Below are 22,510 nucleotides of genomic sequence, written 5' to 3' on the forward strand. Positions count from 1 at the left end.
TCACTTAACTATTCGAAATTGTTTCCCAATGAGTTACAACCTGAAAGTTTACCAACATTTTTCAATGGTCGAGCTATTTCCAAACAAAATAAGTCAAATGCAGATCGTGATAAAATAAATACAAAAATTAATAAATGTCAACCTCCACACAAGTATTAAAAATAGTATACAGTTGTGGAAGAAATAATAGAAGCAAGTTAAGAGTTGTCGAATTCGAATAAAATCTTGCGCATCTTATTTTTAGGCCAAAATACATATTTTTCCACCCGGGAAGATGTATGTACATTTCAAAAACAGTTTAAATAACGAAGAGTCTAATGTGCTTGCGATATTTGTATCTACAATATGTTGTTTATTCGCATACTCCTACTGGCGTCGAGATGTGTTTATATCATCAGTAGGCTTCTCATGTCCAATTTGTTCGCTCTCTACTTCACACCACAAAAATGTATGTATATACATACTTACGTGTAGGTTTGCTTTTTATTTGTTTTCATTCTGTTAAACCTTTGAAATGAATAAATTTTAGATATTCGGTCGATTTTTATCTTTTTAGCTAGTTGTTATGTGTTCATGTTTTATTGCAATGAAGTTGACATTCTGTCGTCGCTCACATCGCATCGCTTTTGCCCCATAAATTCCTAGCTGTAATGACATATGTATGTATGTATGTACGTTTTCGCTTCACCGAAGTCTTTTCTCTATTTTCGCGAATTGCACAAATCACGTTTTCCGCATTTCAAGATTTTGTGTTGATGTATTCCAAGAGCATTTACAATTAGTACATATTTATGTGATGATATGTGTCTATTCATTACTGTGGTTTTTGACAGTGTAGACCGAGGAGAAAGTTTGCGTTTCCGAATAAGAAGAGTGTTATAGGAAAAGCTAAGGATTATTAGTACCTACCTTTTTCGAACTTATGGGTCGATTACGGATAGCAACGCAACCACGGTTCGGTTGCCAGCTGGCAACGCAACTGGAAAGAAAATTTGTATTACGAATGGCAGCTATCGTCAGTTTCTGTAGAGTTATCGATAATCGAAATTTGACAGTTCGACAACCAGCAAGCGGCTGTAAACAAGCTGTGCGAGTAAAATTAAATTATTAAAATAAAGACTTTTATATTAAAGAAAAGACTGCAATAAAACTAAGTTCATCACAATTATTTGTTTAAGAGGAAGAGAAGTGCATGAACGCGGCCTCAATCAGGCGACATTTAAAGGGTAATTCCAATCCTCTAGAGCTACCTCCTGCCCTGTAAGCAAAATTTAATGCTTTCAAGGCTTTTCTTTTATTACCGGTTTGTGTTAATTTTCAAATCATATTGAGGACTTCCAAAAGAAGCTGTAATAAACAGATGAATACCTGGTTTATAGTGGATTTACCAGGTCTAAAGCTACACTGACAAGGACCAATCAATTCGTTGACGGTGAGCTTCAGTCTTCCACACAATACGCTCGATAAAACCTTGTAACCTATGATTAAAAGGCTGATCCCGCGGTAGCAGGCGCGTATGGCGGGATCGCTTTTCTTGGGATTGCGCAGAGCACACTTGAAATTTCAGCCTTCGAGCATGCGTTCATCTGACCAAAAGCATAAGAGTTACTGCATGCACGTTATCAACTCTTCGTCGCCGTACTTGAATAGCTCAGCTTTCAGGCCGTCAGCTCCACCAGTTTTGTTGTTTTTCAGCTTTGTAATTGATATTAGTACCTCATAGTCAGGCGGTGGGGCATCGATTCCATCATCAATTGGGCCTCGGGGTCGTCTTCTGCACTACTTTCAGTGCTGTTGCCATTTAATCGGTCACTGGGTCCCAGTGATTATTCTTACAGGAGTTCGCCCCTTTTTTGGAACCCTCCGTAAGTTGCCTAACTCTTTGGTAAAATTTTCAGTCGTTTTTCCTGTCGGCCAGTATTTCAAGCTGTTCGCACGTTTCGGCCTCTCTTATTGCGGCTCATACGTCTCTATTCTATCTATTGTATCTATTTTGAAAACAATACGTAGGTTCATTCAGTTAAAAACTACTATATAAATATAAATAAAAACAACCTTTATTTTCATATTTTGCACAAGAAATATTTTGTCGTTAATTTTGTAGATATTTTACTTTAAGGTTATCAACTATGTATTTTTAAATTTTTAAACCTTATTCTTTGTCACGCTGTAAATAATTTCAAATGTTGCATAAACAGAAGAAGAATAGCCAAAACTAGTCAGAATGTCACTCAACATAATCAGCTGACCGCAAAGGTATATGGTCAAAATAGCCTGTATATTAAATTCCCTCAAAATATTAAGCCATTCCGCACAAAGTTCGAGTTCCACCAAAACCGGGGATTTCTCCACCAGTTGGCATACCTGATTCAGATGTATTTAAATATTTTTGCTTGCGACACTCTTCTATGCACAAGCAAGCTCTTAAGGCCCGTCCACATAAAACTTTGGCGTTGGCGTCGCTTCAACAGCTGACTATGAATACATGAATTCAAGTGCAGCCGTCCACATAGCCAAAATTCGGCAACGCTCACGCCAACACAAAGCAAAAAGATGGCCAACTCTCATCTTTTCGCGTACGTTGCTCGTCAGCTGTTGCAAATAAATAAAATTGTGTGAAATATTTTCCCTTTTTAATCAAGTGCAGGCAAGAAATATCGTTTTTAATGCAATTATTGATATTAAATATTAATTTATCTGTCGTTAGTATGTTAATTTAGTCGCCCAAGCATTCGCTGCCAAGCGTTCATTGTAGCAAGCATTCTTTTAACGTGCGTTCTGTCAAACCAACGCCAACGCCAAAGCCAACGCGAAAGTTCTATGTGGACCGGCCTTTAGTGACATTTTTACGTTTTTTTCTTTATTTCCCAATTAGCACTTTGCTCTTTTTTTGCGAAGAAAGTCATTGTCCTTCCGGTCTATGCCATCGAGGAATAGCTTTTAGCGCAATAACTTGAGCAGGCGGAGGTATTCCTTTCCGGTAGATGCCTATATACGGAACACGTATGTATATTAGGGTGGCCCTTAAAAATGAAATTTTAAGTCTCACCCCTCAGTCGCTAATACAACGGTCAAAGATATCACATATAAATTTTAGTCCCGATTGGAGACGGTTAAGGCGTGTCAAACCGGGGTCAAAGTTCAGATTCCTCTATGGAGACTCAAAAAATTTAAATTATTATTTTTTTTTTATCTATATCACGTATAATTTTTGGTCCCGAGTGGAGTCGGTTAAGGCGTGTTGCACAGGGGTCAAAGTTCAGATGCCCCTATGGAGACTCAAAAAATTTAAATTAATTTTTTTTTCATCTTACCGTACTCAAATCGGGAAGAAAATTTATATGTGACATCTTCGACGTTAGTAGTATCGATTTTGGGTATTAGATGAAAGAAATATTAATTTTAGTTTTTTGAGTCTCCATAGAGGAATCTAAACTTTGACCCCTGTGCGACACGCCTAAACCGTCTCCGATCGGGACCAAAATTTTTGTGTGATATCTTCGACTAGGTATATTACCATCGATGTGGGGGTTGACGTTTAGGAAATCTGATGTAGTAATGTACTTAATACATTTAAGGACCACCCTAATGTGTATAGATGTTCGTTATTGTTGTTGTAGCGGATTACTAAAGCGTCAATTTCACTTTTTTCTTATACTCGTCGTTTTTTATGGCTTTTCCTATTTGCCCATTTGATATTATATCCATTTCGTGGTTCGACATCACGTTTGCGTTTGCATTTTCGTTGTTTGCTGTTTCTCTGTTTTGTATTGAAATTTCATTCAAGTTTTGACCGCTGCTAAACTTCACTGACTTCTACGCTCCAGTGCGCGAGAGTAACGAGGTGTACTAAAAGCGCATTGTGAATCGTACATTGCCGACGAGCACCAATGTTAATGGCAGCAGTTGATGCTCAAAGATAGCGAGTCATGTGCAATATTATTTTCATTGTTATTGTTATGTTTGTGTGAGTTACTTTTGTTTATATGGGCGCGTTGCCTGCTTTGATATTAGCGTTTATTGACGAGGAGGTGCTGCTGCTGGCCCGGTACTCTTGTCGATGATGCCACTAGCAATGGCCGCTGAGCAGCAGCAGTTGCTTGGCTGTTGACAAAAGCAAAGTGGCGCGCTAAACTGATTGACCGCCTGACTGCTCACGTAAGGCTGGCTAACAGGTTCACTGCTGTCTGAATGCTGCTTCACTGACTATCTAGCTGTTGGCCTTTTGTTGTCGTGGTCGTTTGGCTCTCAAAGCGAGTTGGTATATAGTATTTCACATATCCGTCTTCGTCGTCTCTTGGCTGTCGCTACAATTGTTATTGTTGGTGCACTGACATGGCTGTGTCTGGTGGCTCACAGCCGCCAGCGCTGATTTTCATAGCTCAGTGCGCTTTCCTAACTTGAAGGCAACACCGCCAAGCACGCGCAACACGGCAAAGACACAGAACGGAACGTCTTTTTGTCTCTCGGTGTCTCGGCGCCTGGTTGCCGTATTGTCTACTCGGGGTCGTGAACAAGAGCAGTGCACCGCAGCGCTTTGACAAAAAAAATAAAACTAAATAGAATCCAAAGAACAATACTAAGAATACGAATAAAGGGAATTAGGTTAAAAAAAAGTACTAAAAAAAATTGGTTAAAGTGGATAAAGTATTTGCTGGCTATAAAGTGCATTACTCAAACCCGTACATGACCACCAGTAATCGGCCACAATACACTGTGGTTTTAGTCACATTGATATCGTTTTGCTAATTACAATTACCTCATCAGCGCTGCAGCAGCAGCGATGTTGAAACAAAGAAAACGCCAGGAGGCAGAGGAAAACAAAAGCTAAGCTGCCAGCTAGCCATCTATCCAGCCAGCCAACGAGCGTGTTAACTTAATTACTTAACATCGGCGCAAAAGCAAACTAGCGGCCACATTATTGCAGATCAGCGCTAGCGACTGCGGACCACAAGTAATTAGCGTTAAAAGTGCAGCTTCTTCAGCACCAAATTTGGCTACTCAACCTAAATTTTGACTTCCTTTTACTTACATACATACATACTCCAATTTAAGTTGGTGAAGGTACTCTTTTGTTTTTGATGGTACAGCTCCGAATCAGCTTTCCATATATCGGTGCTCCACCGTTTCTGGATTCCATTGCGCTTCTACTAGACCTGCATATGTGGCTGTGATTATAAACATATTAGTTGCGATTTATTCCTTTATTATTGTACTTCGTTGTTGTGCGCCGCTTGTTACCTATTTGTTATGCAATGCCGCACTTCGATGAGTCGTTTGTAAGCGACTGTGATTTCGCCGAGCGCCAGCATGTAATCTCGTATTCACTGGATCGTGGCGTGAAACTCTATCAGAAGCGCAAACTTAAATCACCAAAATTTTTTTATACACGTTATCGGCCGCGTGTGGTCGTAAAAAATGTCGTTCAATGTAAGTCCAAATCAACGCGTGAGCAGCACTATTTATGGATTTGTATGATTGCATGTGTGTACATATATATATATTTTTTTTTTAATTGATTTCAGTGTGTAAAGATAAACGTGTATAAAAATGAAATTTGCAAATAGTTTTGGCTTTCCGGGTATACATTGTATCGTCTGTATAGCCGGTTTTTCCACTCTCTCCTGTGGTTATTATCTGAAGCACAGCGTGTCAAGCAATAAACAAATGAAATATTAACGAAAAAATTCTTGTAAAATTCTGCGTTTTTTAGCGCAGATCGCCTTACTGGTTGTGTCAGTCCTAGATTTGAATCAGCAAATAACTAAAACTTGCGAAACGCTTGCATACGCATACTTGGCGGGCAACGCTGGGCCAGTTGTTGGCCTATAAAAATAATCTATTAAGAACTTATCCAAGCTCACTCACAAATATAGCGGAAATATCCACAATTTATTATACTAAATACTCTTAGCTTAGCGATTTTTGCGGAAACTGCTTCGAAGTCCTGGACAGCCAAAGCATTCAGTGATGGGATGGGAGCGTCAATTTCATTGACATTGACATGTATTTAATAAGTATCTAAGTATAAGTTCAAAATTTACATGTGGTCTCGGCCATTTTGTGTTTTTGGCTGTCACTGTCAAAAAATAAATTAAATAAATTCTAAAGCATATAACACTGTGGAACAAAAAAAAATAGAGTGCGTATATATATGTATATTAGGTTTGATAGCTGTTGGCTATACAAACAATGCCTCATACTCAGATTTCAATTCTTATCCTCGAGAAAAAAAGTTTTGATGATCCAAAAATCTGAGTGTAGCGCCAAATTTTTTTCTCCAAATTTTGAAAATGCATCGTTTTTTTGCTACATTTGTTTGTATGCTATTTTCAACAATTTTTTTTTTCGAAAACACGAATTGGTCTAGTAAAACTGAGTATGAGGCATTGTTCGTATAGCCAGCAGCTATCAAACCTGATATACATATGCGCACTCTAGGTTTTTTCCTTAAGATCATGTTTGTTCAATGGTGTAATTAATACAATGTCCTAAGATGAATAACCTATCTTTATGTGTGCATAGGAGCCCCGATCATTAATTTAAGAACTAAAAATCATGCATATGTTTATCTATCTACCCGGATCTATTGATAACCATAAAAATAAATACTGACAAAATTATAGATATGGATAAATAAATCGATGAATGTTTCCATTTCTACCAATAATTTTATAATCAACTAATGAAGAATCTTATTACTTTTTTTACAGACAGTGCCATCAGTTCTCCATCCACACCTAACTCCTCACTTTCTTCACAATCGAATATTGTTTGTGGAGGTGGTACACCATCGCCAAACACACCCTCGCCCGCCACACCCACATCTCAACAATCCGCAAATACACCGCTGAGCGGCAATAGTGCGATATACCAGACCCCGGGTAGCGGATTTGGTGTTTCGACTTCTGGACATAAAAACAGTTTGAAAGGTACAAAATTGGCGCGTAGAGCGCGCTCTTTCAAGGACGATCTGATCGAAAAAATCTCCATGATTCGCACACCAAACAATACTTTGGGAAGGTAATATTTGGAAAAAAAAAAATTAAAAGTTATTTATGTTAAATATGCTTCGGTTCATATATTTTTGCAGATCCCATTCCCCGCACAGTCCACGTAGCAAACCCATGAAACCCCCACCGACCGCCGAAGAGGTGGCTAAGTCTGCCAGTTCGCTGGAAATGCATGTTAAGGATATTTCAAATGCTTTAAAGCACTTCCGCGATGTTATACTCAAAGCTAAGCTTGAAGTTCTGCCAGGCAATGCAACTGTTATTCTTGAGACCATTGCTAGCATGTACACCGTAATACAGTCATATGCATTGGACAAACATAGCACCGTCCTTTTGTCGGCGACTCAACAAGTGTATCAGTCGCTGGGTAAATTGGTGAAGCTCTGCGACGAGGTAATGCTTATATATGCAGCGCGGCGTAGCGACGACGAAAGATGCGAAGATCATGCGGAAGATGATCATCAACAGCTTAAAGCATTGCTCAGTGAAGATAACGTAAAGGAGATTGTTGATTTGCTTGGCGATGCGGTGCGAGTAAGTCCGGCAAATAATCTACATTTATTTACATAGTACATACTATGTATGTACGTTTTCTTTAGTGTGCGCGCCTATTTGTTCGTGCATTTTATGAGCTTGATCATTGATCACATTGTCCATCTCTCAGCTGTGCAGTGCGCAAAAATTTCGCCATAATAAAAAAAATAGAAATAACACAGAGGCAAACTCGTTATGAATCAGTGCCGCCCTGAGGCAAATTTTTTTAGCTGTGCAAACTTTTTCGACGCTAATGGCGTCGTTGTCTCTCTGATTCAACGATAAAAATAGCGCACAAAGAAAACAAGCGAGAAGGCAAGCAGATTACAAAGTATTAAAAGTACAAACCTAAAAAATATGCATATAAAAATAAAACACAAAAAAGTAAATAAAAGCGTTCAGGGTCAAGTAGAGATGAGATCAAAATTCTTTGTTTTGCAAATTAACGTATAACAGCTTCATCTATCTGTATGTTTAGCTCAATTTTACTAATTCATTATTTTTATTTACTTTAATTATATTGCCTGTTTTCTTTATACTCGTTCTTTAGAATTTGGCGACACTCGCTCAGCAAAAATTGAAGGAACGCGAGGAGAACGCTTTCAAGTATGCACCGAGCAATGTCGACGCCGCTGCAATAGCAGACAACGCTGACGCGTCACAGAATCACTTAATGCGACTGCCGGTGGAAGTTGCTGGTCAACGTACATCGCTGCCGGACATAACGCTAACACCGAAGTAGGCCTAACAAATGACAAACACATATTCGTAACCTACATTTTCTTTCATATTATCGCTCTTGCTATTTAGGAAGTAGGACAGCCATTGAGTAAAGGGGTCATTGGTTGCACTGCACGAATAAAAAGCTGTAGAGATTTTCCTTTTCTTATTTTTCTTAAATGGTACCACACCTTTTGTTAAACCAGTAAGTAGGGTTTCCGTCGACGTAAAAACTTTTTATGTGGAAACAATTGTGTTTCCCAACGTGTTATTCAATATTGCCAGCTTGAAAAAAACATAATTTAACAATTTTGGAAATTTTTTGTAATCTTACCCATAAAAAACGAGTCCATATCGCGTACGAACTGCTCAAAGGGTTTATTTATTGAAATTTTTTCATTCTACTCGATATTTTCTGATAAGATTTAAAACAAAAAACGGGTTGGCAGCAATGTGAAATCTAAAACCATTTAAAAGCTCAATAGTATGTATATTTAAATTTCTACAGTGACACGGAAAGTATGGAAGAGCTTAAAAAATAATATTTCGAATTTCTTAAAAGTTATGCCGGGTTTCCACTAGGCATTAAATGGCACAAATTTTAATGGCATGGTTGGGCACTAAAAATACCTGTGCCATTACGTTAAGAAAAACTGTCATAAAATTCGTTTCAAGATGACATTTTTTAAATGGCACACATATTTCGCCATTTAAATGTCTAGTGGAAATTCGGCATTACAATAACAAATATTTAAAAAATTAAACTTCAACAAAATCACCAATATCACAAAGAAATAACATTTAGTAATAGTATGATATTAAGTAGGGTTGGTAACCCTCCAAAGACCAAGATGAAGTAAATATGTATGTAATTTAAATGAAATGTTACAATTCTTGTATAGGGTTACCACCAGTATTTAATAAGAAAATGACACGTAGTTTAATATACATTACCCTAAAGGTCTTTGAATAAGCTTTTATGTTAAAATGATTTTAATTGGGTTGCTACACATCCAAAACAAAGATGCGGTAAAAATAAAATCATATAAAACATTTGCTACTAAAATTACAATGTGCAATTACTGTGAGCTACGCAGTTCAAACAATACACAATTTACTCTTGCTCTTTTTTGGTATTGTTTCAAACAACGAAAATCTATTCAAACTTCAAAGCCCCTTCCTCAAATATCAATAAGGAAGTGATGGCAAAAACGATCCAGTGAGTCAAAATAATTGAAATTAAGAAAGTCATTGAATTACTTTTGAAAATCAAAAGATAATAATAATAATAATAGATTGGCGCTTACACATATGTTAGTATTTGGCCGCGCATTTGTGGCGTTGATTTTTTAAAATTTTTTTTGTCGCATTGGCTTCCATATAATGAATAAACTCAATTTATTCGTATATGGAGGAAATCCGCAACACCTTTGGCGAAAAAAATTCTAAAAAATCAACGGTAACTTTTAGCCACTTGAAACTTGCACATTATCAGACTAGAATTGAAGGAGCGAAAAAACTGTGTACTCAAAAAAATTCTAACACTTCCGAGAAAGAAGTTTGAAATTTAGGTGCAAATTTGTTGCACTTTTTTGTAGTTTTCTGCAAATTATTAAACTTGGGTTTATATGGGATTTGTCTGAGAATGAACTATATTTTAATTGAAAATTCTTAAAAATAAATAAATAAACGTAAGTGGCACACAATATCACTTTGAAATGGCGTGCTATAGATATGACCGATACTGTACATACATGCAAAATACATAGTATATAAATATGAACGTGCATACGCATGTTTGTACAACATACTAAAATAAAAACATCTAAGTATCTTCAGTTACATTGTTCTAGAAAAAACATATATGTAAATATCTTCGGTAAGGTAAACAAGTCAACTTTACAAGCTGAGTATCTAACGAATGATTGAAAAGTATTGTTGTTACAATAAACAACAAAATATTGAGTTATGTTCTCAAATAAAAAGGCGCGCCTGTTTTCTCGTAAAAAGTTTTTGTTCATGGAAAATGTTCGTTCTGTATCAACAGATGTAACCGGCGCATATTTAAAAGAGGCAATTTTCGAAACCGTGAAGTCGCTTTGGAAGTCGAAGTATTTCCGGCAAAAGTATTGGAAATATTTTTAAGCATTTCAAAACCTTCTTTTTTCATTAACACTGCTCCAAGTTTATTGGTTACGGCAGGCAAGTTCACAGATCCAATTTTACATTTGGCATCATTTAGAATGTCGATGGAATTTTTTAATAAAAGACCTGAAGTTTCCAATTTTTGTATGCTTTTTGGAAGAAATCCATAATTGACACTGATAAAAATGATTTGGTTCTTAAGCTCAGGTTTTTCAAAAAGTGTTTTTGCGGATGCCTCCTCGCCGTCAAGAGTATTAACAATTTACTTTACTACTTCGTAATAGCTAACAGCCTCTAGCCATGATCCCCATCTAGTGACCACAGGCTGTGGTGGCAAAGGCAATTCGCACAGTTCTTTAAACATTTTAATCCTTGACGGCGATTTAAACAAAATTTTTTTGACGTCTGCTACTAAACGGTCAACTAGTGGATGAAGCGAGCGGATTGTTTCACAAGGGCCCGCGTTTGCGCGCCACCACTGAAAATCCTAAGACGCTGAGAACAAATATGCGCATCGTACTGAAGGCTAAAAAAAAACAGTAACAATTTACCTTTAATTTCCAATAATTTGCTTATCAGTTATTGGCAAAAATACAGTGCGATTTTATGCGTCTACTTCGGCCTTTTATTGGTGGGCGCTATTTCCCCTTCGAAATGGAAATAACGCCCATGGGCTTTATTTCTCTTTTTTTTTGGGAAATAAAGGCCATGGGCGTTATTTCCGCGGGCCTTATGACACTCCGCCTATCATATGCTTTATCAAATGTAGCTAGTTTTATTCGTTGCGAAGTAAAATATCCAAAAATGTAAAGATCTTGGACAGGTTACAGCAATTTTACTAATTGCGGGCCCCTTTTAAATAGATTTCCTTTTAACATTCGCACAATCGTGTTGCAATTTTTCTGGACCGATTCTCTTTGTCGACCTCCACGATATTACCTTTGGTTAGAAATTCGTATTACTCTTACGTTAGAAACACCTCGGGAATTTTCTAATTTATGAATTTTTGAATTTGCATTCCTTGCCCTATAACATTTCTGAAAAATAATGCACACGAAAGGTTTTATCTAAATAAATTCTATACATTTAGAAAAGCGAATGAAGCTCGAATATTTTTAAGGTTAGATTGCAAGGCATTATCGAACCACTCTCCCTCACATCCTTATCAATCATTACATATGTACATATGGACCTAAAACACACAACGGACATACATAATTAACTTATTTGATGGTTTATAATTTCAGGGAACGTGATATTTTAGAAAAAACCAACTCGAATCCCATACGCGCATCTCACAGTACCGAGAGTATACTGCGTGATACGAGTCCACCACCCAAACCGCCGCTACCAAACAGGTGAGAAAATGCCGAAAGTATTCGTTGATAACGCTATTATTGGTTTAATTCTTATACAATTGATAGACCACCACCGCTGCCGCCCAAACGTCGTAGTCAACAGCAACAACAACAGAATTCTCATAGTAAAAGCATCAACTCAGACTTGGATTGGAGTTCTGACGTTTCACTCGTAAACTATGGTGTTGATTAGTAAGTTGCTGCAGTGCTAAAGCAATTTCAAGATCCTGCATTGTTTATATTTATGTACATTTTAATATCTATTATCAGTAATCTATCCGTGCGGTCACACTCGCCGGACGAAAATTCTAGTCAGTGTTCGCTAGATTCGGAATTGAATCACTCGCGCGAGGAGGAGGAGCTCAAGTCATTGGTGTTGGGCAATCGCCTCAACGAAAGCACGCTCGATAATGATGTAGATACATTATTCATATCCAGTAAGTTTGATCAATAACCGCATCTTAAGTATACATAATACTACTTATTTCATATTACAATAATAAATATGTATACATAAATAAAAAAACACGAATCTCGTATTTACATAGAACCACTCACAAGCGGTGGCAAACGGGCTATGTTGAACAGCAAAGTAGCTGGCAACAAATCAGTTGGCTCTATTAGTGGCGTCGGCGTTGCTGGTGAGCCTCTTAACACCGCTTTTAGCGCACCAGCACAAAACGTCTTCGATAGTTCCAAACACGTTGGGGTCAGTGGCGATGATGCTGATGAATGTGATTATATACAAAGTGTGAATAGTAATAACGGCGCTGGATGCACAGTGGATAAACTGGAAATGCGCAAAAATACTAACAATCGTCATTCCAACGAATCGGGTACTTAAAAAATCAACTATGCATTTGTTTTGAATGCATTCATATGTTGCGATCATTTTTGTTGTCACTAAGCTTCGATGTGATTTCGTTTTCTGTTAGTTTGTTTGATTTATATATTTTAAAACGCATGTCTCCCGCCATAACGTTTTTTTTTGTGGCTACCAGTAATAGAAAGATATTTGTCTGTTCAACTTATTTAACGTATTGTTTTGTCATAGTAATTATTTCTATTGCACCTTTCTATTGCAAGTGTTTGGTTATAGTTGGCAACTAAAAGTGGTGTACCACCGTTTTCTTTTTCAGGCTTTGTTTCGATGACATCTGTGCGCACCTCGGCGCAGAGCGTATCGAAACGTTCATCCGATGGTGGCTTTCAATCATCAACCAAATCTAGTTCTAATTCGGAAATAGCTTTCGAGGCCATTGAATCGTCTAGCAGTGGGGAATTCCACACCCAATCGCAAGAGTTCCACAACCAGCAAACCACATGTTCTTCTATGACGAATGCAATGTCGTCCACAATGATGACAACATCGAATAGCATCATGAATAATATGTCTACACTGGCGCACGATGCGCGCTCGATTAGCAATACAAGCAGCGTTAGTCCTGATCACTATGAAAGCGGTGGAATTTTAACGGAACGTTCGGTTCACAACAGCAGTAGTAGTCACGTGCAGTCGTCGTTTTCATCGTTGGTAAAGGCTAATAGTTTGGATACCACTTCTTCTTCGGATGGTGGCATGGGTTCACACAGTGATCTAGTGCCGCCCGCGCTGCCGCCCAAAACCAGTCGCAGTAAGGAGGCACGTATATTCTCTCAGTATGATAATTTTGATGAAATGGACGATAACAATAGGTAAGTGAAGTATGTAGTGTAATGGTAAATATTAAGCAATGTACATATATCGTACGAGATTGTGCCTCACCGCACCTTAAAGTGTTGCACTCGATACTATTTTATCCTAATAGATGGAATCTTCTCAAGAAGATCACATGCTAATTTCTCGATATCGATTACTTTGATTTCGATGGTGTAAATCAAATTTAAGTTGCTCAAGTTTTCGTTTTACGTTTCTTGATAACATAAACTATATACATACATATATAACAAAAAAAAAACAACATCTCATAGAAATTTTCTTCAAGTATTTCACAAAACTTTGAATACAACATTAAGAGTGTTCGCTATGCAAAAAACTTGCAAGGAGAGAGCAAAATTTTGACATTTCATTTGGAGGGGAAGTTGAAAATTCAATTATTCAATTAAACTTAATTTCAAACATTTGAAAGGTATTCGGCTGAAAAAGTTGTATTCGTAATCGGAACGCAGTCAACACCGCTGTCGATATAGGAAATCCGACAGTGACTTCCACAAAGAAGTTGAAGCGTATGTTGAAGAAAGTCAGAATAAGAAGAAATAAACGTATAGATCTTGTTTTGTTTTCCAACTGAAATAATTTAAAAAATTTATTTTGTTCGAAATGCAACCGTGGACGCCAGCTGGCAGTGAAGCTTGCAAATGTTTGCTAATTCCTGTTCGCGCAACACTTAGTAAGTTTCGCTCTTTGGTAGAGTAAGATACCTTATTCTCTGAATTTTGTTACTGGTTAATTCTTACTGGCTTTTGCATAGCGAACGGAACTATTTTGTCTGTTCAAAGAAAAGCAAAACTCCACACGAATCAGATGGATTCGATCTATATTAAAAGATTTCGTACTATTTTGGCCTTATCGGATTTTCGGTGCTTCTTTTAGACTTAGTAAATTTTCCTTTCATTGAATATAAAAGAGAATAAATAAAACAAATGCCTTCATCCTTTTCGAAACAACGCATTTTAAATTTCTCTAGCCCTCTGTATCAAAATATAAGTTTTCATAAAAGTGGACTTAGCAACTTTTCACTCTAAGCTAACGATATGTAATTTAGCAGAGGTAATAGTCTTGGCAGCAAATGCTCATTAATAGTATTGATAATAAATTGTCCGTTCTTTTTTCAGCGAACTAGCCGAACTTCGACCGCATCATCACTATAACTTCAACAGCTATAGCCAGCATAATCAACACTCATTGCAACAGCATCATAACCATCATCATCAATATCAGCATCATGTGTCGCAGTGGCAGCAAACTAAACATCAAAGTCTCATCGAATCGCGACGTATCGGCGGCGGTTTTGTTAGCAGTTGCACAACTATGGGTAGCATTGGAGTCGACGTCAGTGGCAGCGGCAGCGGCAGCGGAAGCGGTGCGGAACAACCACCGCCGCTACCCATCAAGAAAAAGCACAGTAAGTTCAATCACACGGTATACACAATTAATTTATATTTTTGTTTCTTTCTCTTCTGTTTTCTTTTCCTATTTTCCACACACTCACTTAATGTACGTCACATATTGGGTTTGGTTTTATATTGTTTTGTGCAATTTGTTTGTGTACCTTTTGTAAAAATACACATTTACACCCACACATTCGTGCACACTCGCATAAATAATTCTATTATTGGCGCACACACGCCCACGCAAACGAACAAAACCACATAAACAAATCCGACTATAAAATTGGATCCACTGATTTCCTGATTGTGGTTGGTGGTGGCGGCGATGGTGGACCATTCACTTTCACCTTCGCATAAAATATCTATTTTTTTTACTGCTTTATACATAATACGTATGTTAATGAACCGTGGCAACAATACACATACACATTATGCACTACAATTACTCTATTGAAAACCTGATTTAATGATATAAAAAAATTCTTATTTTAATATTATCTATTTCGTTTACTTTTCTATTCAATTCCATTTTTTTTTAACCTTACGCTAATAGTATTTGTCATAAGTCTCTTGCATATAACATCAAACACAAAACACTTAGACGCAACTCAAAAATCACAACAACAGCAGCGACTGTTATTGACCACGCAAACGAAACGATTATTCGTCAAACTACTCCAGTTACTTCCATATTTTGCGCTATACTTCCTTTATGTAGTAACGGGTATCGCAAAACATACAACAAACTCCACAATAATAATTTCACTGACTTATTTAGCAATAACAAGGAAACCGAAACCGACAAAACAGTAACAGCAATAGCTACTTCAACCACACCAAAAACAGCAGAAACCAATAAACACTATTATAAACATAATAACTGTAATGATAATAGTAAATGTAATATTGTCTTGCGGAAAACTCTAACCCTAATGAATTGTTCTAACGATTTAGTGTTTCAAAGTGTGGCCTTCTCGGGTAAGTCAAGTTTGCCTGCCTCCTCCACTCTTAGAATGCAAAAAAGTATAATATAGTGCAACTGCATCATTTCTGTTATTGCTTTACATATATGTACATATGTATGTTTAAAATTCAAGTTGCAGATACTTTTTTATCTAATGCTTGCTGTCTTTGCGTTGATTCATTCCGTGATTGATTTCAAGTTCAAAGCAGTTTGATTTCGCATTTACTTTCTGTTTGGCGCACATCATCCGCTTTACGTAACGTTACCTAATATATGGGCGAATCCGAGAAATAGTCAAACCAAATCGCAAAAATGCATGCAATGCGAATTTTCTAATTTTTGTGTCAAGAAAGGCATAGTACAACCAAGGTGTATTAAACAAGGTGTGACTGACAACTCAGGGCGGCTCTCTTTTAAGGTATTATGCCAAAAAATATAAACAAACGATTCAAAATTCATAAAATTTTTTTTCAATTCGACTACAGGATGGTTCTGTCAAATTCAATCACACTTTGTTAAATACATTTTGAGTACAACATATTCTTATTTCATATTTCTTTTCACATTTATTTGAGAAATCCCCTCTTACTTCTTGAAACAAAGCTCTAAATAGCATTGGTTTTAAGCGCTATAGCTTTAAATAGATCTATTTTTTCAACGGAAAAGAAGAGTAACGTCCGCAACGTAACGTCCCGAACGCACATATACAATTGTTTTAAAGTTAATCCAACCTTTAGTTTGCTTTTATAGCACAATTTGTAAACTTCATTATTTTCCCGCCAAAGTATTTTTGCAGATTGTGCTCTCCATGCATAACAATTTGCGCAAATCGGTTGACTTTGATGGTCATATCAAAATCGCTTCCTTTTTCAGTAACGTCCGAACATAAATTTCGAAGGAAAATACACCGACATTAACTCAAATTCAAATTTCCATTATTTTGTTCTCATAAGTACTGCTATCATAAGGGGGGGGTCTCAGGACTTGGCTTCACTTGGCGTTTCAAATTGGCGTCAGTTGGCACAGAAGAGAAACGACTGGCGTGCTTTGCTGAACTCGGCCAAAATCGCTTAGGCAGTTACAGCGCCAAAAAAGAAGAAGAAGAAGTACTGCTATAAAGCTTCCCTAATACCACAACAAATTTTAATTTACAATATTTTTGTCGGCAAAAAAGTTAAAAGAAACATCCGAACGTAACGTCCGGAACGCTAGGATTTGCCCATATTGGTCAACGCAATATATTTTGGTTCAGGAATTTTTGATATGGCTTATGGCGGCAAAGTGACAACCAGCTGAAAACAAAATATTTTCGCTTCTGGCTTAGTTGAGGTGTTGAGTAATTATTGACTATTTCTTACGTAAGTTATGTTATGAGAGTAACTGAGCCTTAAAGTTTTCTTTAAGTAATTCCTAAAACAGCAACAGAAAAGATTGTTTTGAGAGCTTAGTGATATAGACTTACACCCAAATTCATAAAATATATTGAACACTTGTAACTGCTTTATAAATCGAAAATTTGTATGAAAATATCACTTTATAGGGCTCTTTAAACCTATTTTATTTTTTTATGAATAAGGCCATTAGACTATAAGCTACGAAATTTAATCGACTTCCAAAAAAGGAGGAGGTTGTCAGTTCGTCGGAATATATATATATATATATTTTTTTTTATATATGTTACCGCATAACTTTGGACCACGTCAACCGATTTCGATAATTTTTGCATTGAAAAGGTAGTGTCTCAGAGGTGGTCCCATACTAATCTGGTTTAGTTCCGATCATTGGATCATGAAATATATATGTATATATATATTTTTTTAAGTCGAGTTTTTTTTTGCTATAAACTACTTGTTTTATTTTTTGACTGACTTCACAAAAAGGAGAAAGGTAATCAATTCGTCGGGTTATTATTTTTATGTATGTTACCGCATAACTTTGGACCACGTTAACCGATTTCTAGAATTCTTTTTTTAAATGAAAGATGTTACCTCACAGGTGGTCCGTTATTAATTTGGTTTAAATCCGATCATCGGTACATGAAGAAATTAACGGTAATCGCAGCATACGATTGCGAATGACTCACTGGCGCCGAGCCGTTGAAGAACTTTTGGCAAATAAACGTGCAAGAAATAGTTCCGATACTAGCAAGTCAATATTCTTATTAAGTCTCATCAAAAAAATCTTTGTCGTTCAAAGGATAAAGGGAATGCCGCATTATACTAAAGCCCGATTCTCGACATAAGCTACTATTCCATACGAACACAGATATCTATTGGTGAATAAATATATGTATGTACGTTTCTTTTTCAGTCTAATAAATAATTACACAGTTAACAAAAAATAGTTTGTGCATACCGAACCTAACCTCTATATTCCTATGTTATTCAACGCGCTGAATGCCAATTCGAGGTCTCTGTTAGCCTCCATCACGACAGGTTCGAGGTCATTTGAAGGTCAAGTAAGGAAAAATTCATTGAATAAACCTGAAAATTCATATATATGGGTTTTTCGACTCACTGAACCCGTATACGAGGTCCATTAACCTCCATAATATCAGGTTCGAGATCATTTTGAGGGCCAAATAGGGAAACATTTATTGTCATTTTGTTGTCATCAAAAAATGTCAAATTTTATTACATTAAATTTTATTAAGTTTTCACGTTTATTCAATGAATAGGAATATAAAGGTTTGGTTCAATATATATTTTTTGTAAACCTGTGTTATTATTCTTTGTACATACAGTTTTGATCTTTTATTTTATTAACAAGAAGAGCTAAGTGCTAAAGTACTACATTTTCAATGCTACAATACCAACGCCCACCTTCCATAGAATGGTAATTTTCAGAAAGTCGGAATGTATAACTTGATTTGTAAAAAATGGGCGTGGCACCGCCCACTTATGACTACAACATTTGAATGTTTATCACTTTAACCGATTTATAGATTTCTTCCAAGTTCAGTACAATTATCACAGTTATTGGTATTAAAAGGCAATGTGTCGAAAATTTTTGAAATCGCACTAAAATTGCGCCCAATTCCTATAACAATGAATTTCAGAAATACGAAGTGTCCTAATTTACTCCAACTTAATTCTTCCAACTATCTCTTAACAAGAAAAAAGATTATTGTAGCTTTTGGAAAATGGGCGAGGCACTGCTACACAAGAGTATCTCGGTTACCGCTTTATTGATTTATACCAAACTTGCGTAAATTATTTCATTAAATCCAACTGAGCATATTGTCGGGAATTTTAAAAATCGTGGGGAAAAACACCCCTTATTATCATGTAAACTACAGAAAACTGAAAAAACGACATTTAATACGTGTGCTGGGTATATAAAGCTTGGTTTCCCTCCAGCCTTGACTTCTTTACTTGTTTAATTTAAAAACAACAAAAAAATTCGGATGGATAATAATTTTCCACTTACTTATTGAAATTAGAGTTCAAGATTGTTAATTTCTATGTGAGGACACTTGCTGGGAATGTAGAACTTGATTTGGAGACTCTACAGAGTTGACTACTTAGTAAAAAATGTTGAGATTTTCCTGATTTGGCTGTAATAAAAGGCAACATTTTCAAAACTAATGGCGTTTTATTTTCTACCGAAAAATGTTGCCTACTACATGCCCTCATCGCGCAAATGCTAAGGAAAGAGCAATGGGAAGGCAACATATTTTGTAGAAAAGAAAACGCCATAAGTAATTGAAGTTTAAGTGCACGTACACAGAAAACGGCGCTGAGTTGAGCCAAGCTGTGAGCAAAGTTTTCGCGTGAAATCGGTCTTACACTGCTTCAAAAAGAGTGTGTTTTCAGTAGATCAAAATAGATTTGTGATACATATTTTTATTTAAATACTCTAAATAAATACGTATGCAAATAAAAATTAAGCTCAATAGCCTCCTTAAAAAAAACTGATTAAGTAAAATATCAACAGCAATTAATCTCCCTCATTGCGAGAGTCGTGTCGAATGCAACTCGTTTTTGGAGAGTCGAATCGTATCGAAAATTTCACGTCATTTCCCAAATTTTCCACTCGACTAGTGTATTAAAACGGAATATCTTGGCAGCACTGTATAGTATTCGACGATTTTCGTCGTTTACTTATTTCGGCACGACAGTAGGAAATGCCAATGCTGTCGAGCAATGAGGCCGAATACTAATTAAAGTAACATGATAAGGAACCGAGATATAGTAAAATATAGGCAAATTTCTGTTAATTCCTACTAGACGTTAAATGACAAAATTTTGGATGACATTGTCGGGTGCCGTTACACTCCACGTGGCATTATTTAAAGGCATAAAATGTTTGTCATTTGAATGCCTAGTGGAAATTCGGGGTAACATAATGACACGAATCTATATATATAATACGCGAAAGTATTTTTTGTGCAGCATAAAAGATCTGCACCGTTCGTTCGATTTTCAAAAATGGGGTGTCAAATTAATGTGCTTGGCCTGTAGATGTGCAAACTGGTTTTATTTTTCGAACAGAGTTGCCACCTGTGGAACAATTGAATATAAACTATTTAATAAGCAATGCCGCCATAACAGCACCGTTCGTTTGATTTTCCAAAATGAGGTGTCAAATTAAAACTCTTGAGCTGCAGATATGCATTAATGTTTTACTTATTTGAAAAGAGTTGCCACCTTTTAAAAAATTACATTCAAATTATCTAAAAAAATTACAACATGGGTATCAGTGGAAAGGGTTTTGAAAATATTTGTTTCTTAACTTAACTTCAGGAGGGTTGCCACCTGTTTAAAAAATTAAATTCAATTTGAATTAAGAAAATTAATTAGGAGAAATATGTTTCAACATATGGGTGCATAACGAAAGGGGCTTCAGAAGGTAGCCGTTTGAAAATATTTTGAAGAGGGTTGCCACCTTCTTGCAATATCTATCGAATTTAATTAACTCATCCACACGTTATATGAAATGTCAAAATAATGATGTCAAACGAACGAATATTAAGAAGACGAAAGAATAAGAAGAAGACACACAAAATATTTTTGAAATGTTGGAAGAGGGTTGCCACCTGTTTAAAAATTAAATTCAAATTATTAAATAAGTTAAACGAATTATTAAAATATGGGTATCAATTGAATGGGGGTTGACAAATCTTTTTTTCTAGCCTATATTTAGCGGAGTTGCCACATGTTTAATTAATATAATTCAACTTAATTCATCAGTTAATTAAAACATGTATCGCAATGTTAGACGGAGAATATTTAAGAATATCTTAGCGCGAAACTACTTTTCAAAAGGGCTGCCACCTGTTAAAAAAGTCGAGTTTAACTATATCTATATATATAATACGCGCAAGGACTTTTTGTCCAGGTCATCAGATCTGAACCATTCGTTTGATTTTCAAAAATGAGGTATCAAATTAAAGGGCTTGCTATGTAGATGTGCAGTAGGCTTTTACTTTTCCGGAAAGAATGGCCACCTTTTAAAAAATGAAGTTGAGATTATTTATAAATTAATACCATCACATCCAGGGCCAGGGCCGTAGCCAGGATTTTTTGGGGGGGGGGGGGGGGGGGGGAGGGTTCTGGTAAAATTTTTTTTAGTTTCACTTTTATTTCAACAAAATTTTGATTACAAGAAAAATACTGACAAAAATAAAATTTTTCATAAAAACAGGGTTGAAATCTTGAAATTCCTGCCCGTATTGTGTTTGTAAGTGAAATATGAATGGCATTGTGCTACTATGATAGCACGGCCGAGTAATCATAGCCAACTTATGTACAGTAGTCGAAAAATTATAGCCGCACCAAATTTTGACAAGTTTTAAAATATTATTTTTGTTGCTATTTAATTTCGGTTAGTTTTTTATAGTTCGTTCTTTACCAACATCCGTATAAATAAGTTTTGGGTATTTGGCAAAATTTGGTTTAAATCGTATCCCAATTGTTTGAACACCCAAAATATTTTTCACTATCCCAATCACGAAAATTAATTTATTGAAAATTTTCAATAGAACATCGCTGTATTGTACCAATCTTTTGACTACAAAAAAAAATTTCCCATTTTGTTTTACCAGTAGCCCAATATAAACATTTGCAAATCTGTACAATGTACCAATCGAGTGATACTGCCTTAAAAATTTATGCAATTTAAAAAAAAAAAAATACAAATTTTCGTGAAATTTCGAGTTTTTTAATTAAATTCCGAGTATGCAGTTTTGTAGCCCATTGAATTCTAGTAGAATAAAGTGCACGTTTCAAATGGCTAAAAACGTCGATTGATTTTTTAGAATTTTTAAAAGTTCGAAATTTGTACGAAAGTTTGTTGAATTTTTTTTTAATATTGCACAAAGGAGTAGTCCACTTGCAAACAGCGTTATGTGATCTTATAATAGTGAGCCATAAATTAAAAAAAAACTCAACAACAACGAGTAACATCCAAATTGTATATTTCTCTTTATTATCTGAAAATTTGGATAAACAAGAGCCTAATAACCAGGGAACGGATTTTATGGAAATTGCCTTTTTTTCTGCTAAAGAGATAGAGTATATTCGATTAAGAATGTCCACGATTTAGCTTCCCCTGATTCCATATACACACATTTGATGTTGCCTTTTTTTTGCCTTTTTTAAGATATTTGCCTTTTTTGCCTTTTCCACCTTTAAAAAAGTGATTATAGCATTTACAATTTTTTT

The 22,510-nt window shown here is 36.0% G+C and overlaps 1 protein-coding gene across 1 annotated transcript in view; it reads left to right on the plus strand.

Annotated features, from left to right (window-relative positions):
• Positions 1-5,186: 5,186 nt before the first annotated feature.
• Positions 5,187-22,510, plus strand: part of LOC118733974 (guanine nucleotide-releasing factor 2) — a 37,464-nt gene continuing 20,140 nt past the window's right edge. The window contains exons 1-10 of the mRNA XM_036463633.1: positions 5,187-5,430; positions 6,714-7,023; positions 7,094-7,547; positions 8,098-8,285; positions 11,660-11,770; positions 11,837-11,962; positions 12,041-12,207; positions 12,319-12,606; positions 12,910-13,465; positions 14,606-14,895. Coding sequence (XP_036319526.1) covers positions 5,256-5,430; positions 6,714-7,023; positions 7,094-7,547; positions 8,098-8,285; positions 11,660-11,770; positions 11,837-11,962; positions 12,041-12,207; positions 12,319-12,606; positions 12,910-13,465; positions 14,606-14,895 — 2,665 coding nt within the window. The 5' untranslated portion in view covers positions 5,187-5,255. The remainder of the gene's footprint in view (positions 5,431-6,713; positions 7,024-7,093; positions 7,548-8,097; positions 8,286-11,659; positions 11,771-11,836; positions 11,963-12,040; positions 12,208-12,318; positions 12,607-12,909; positions 13,466-14,605; positions 14,896-22,510) is intronic.

Source organism: Rhagoletis pomonella, unplaced genomic scaffold (genome assembly GCF_013731165.1).
Source record: "Rhagoletis pomonella isolate Grant_MI unplaced genomic scaffold, Rhpom_1.0 Rhpom_scaffold_00002, whole genome shotgun sequence".
Lineage (NCBI taxonomy): Eukaryota > Metazoa > Arthropoda > Insecta > Diptera > Tephritidae > Rhagoletis > Rhagoletis pomonella.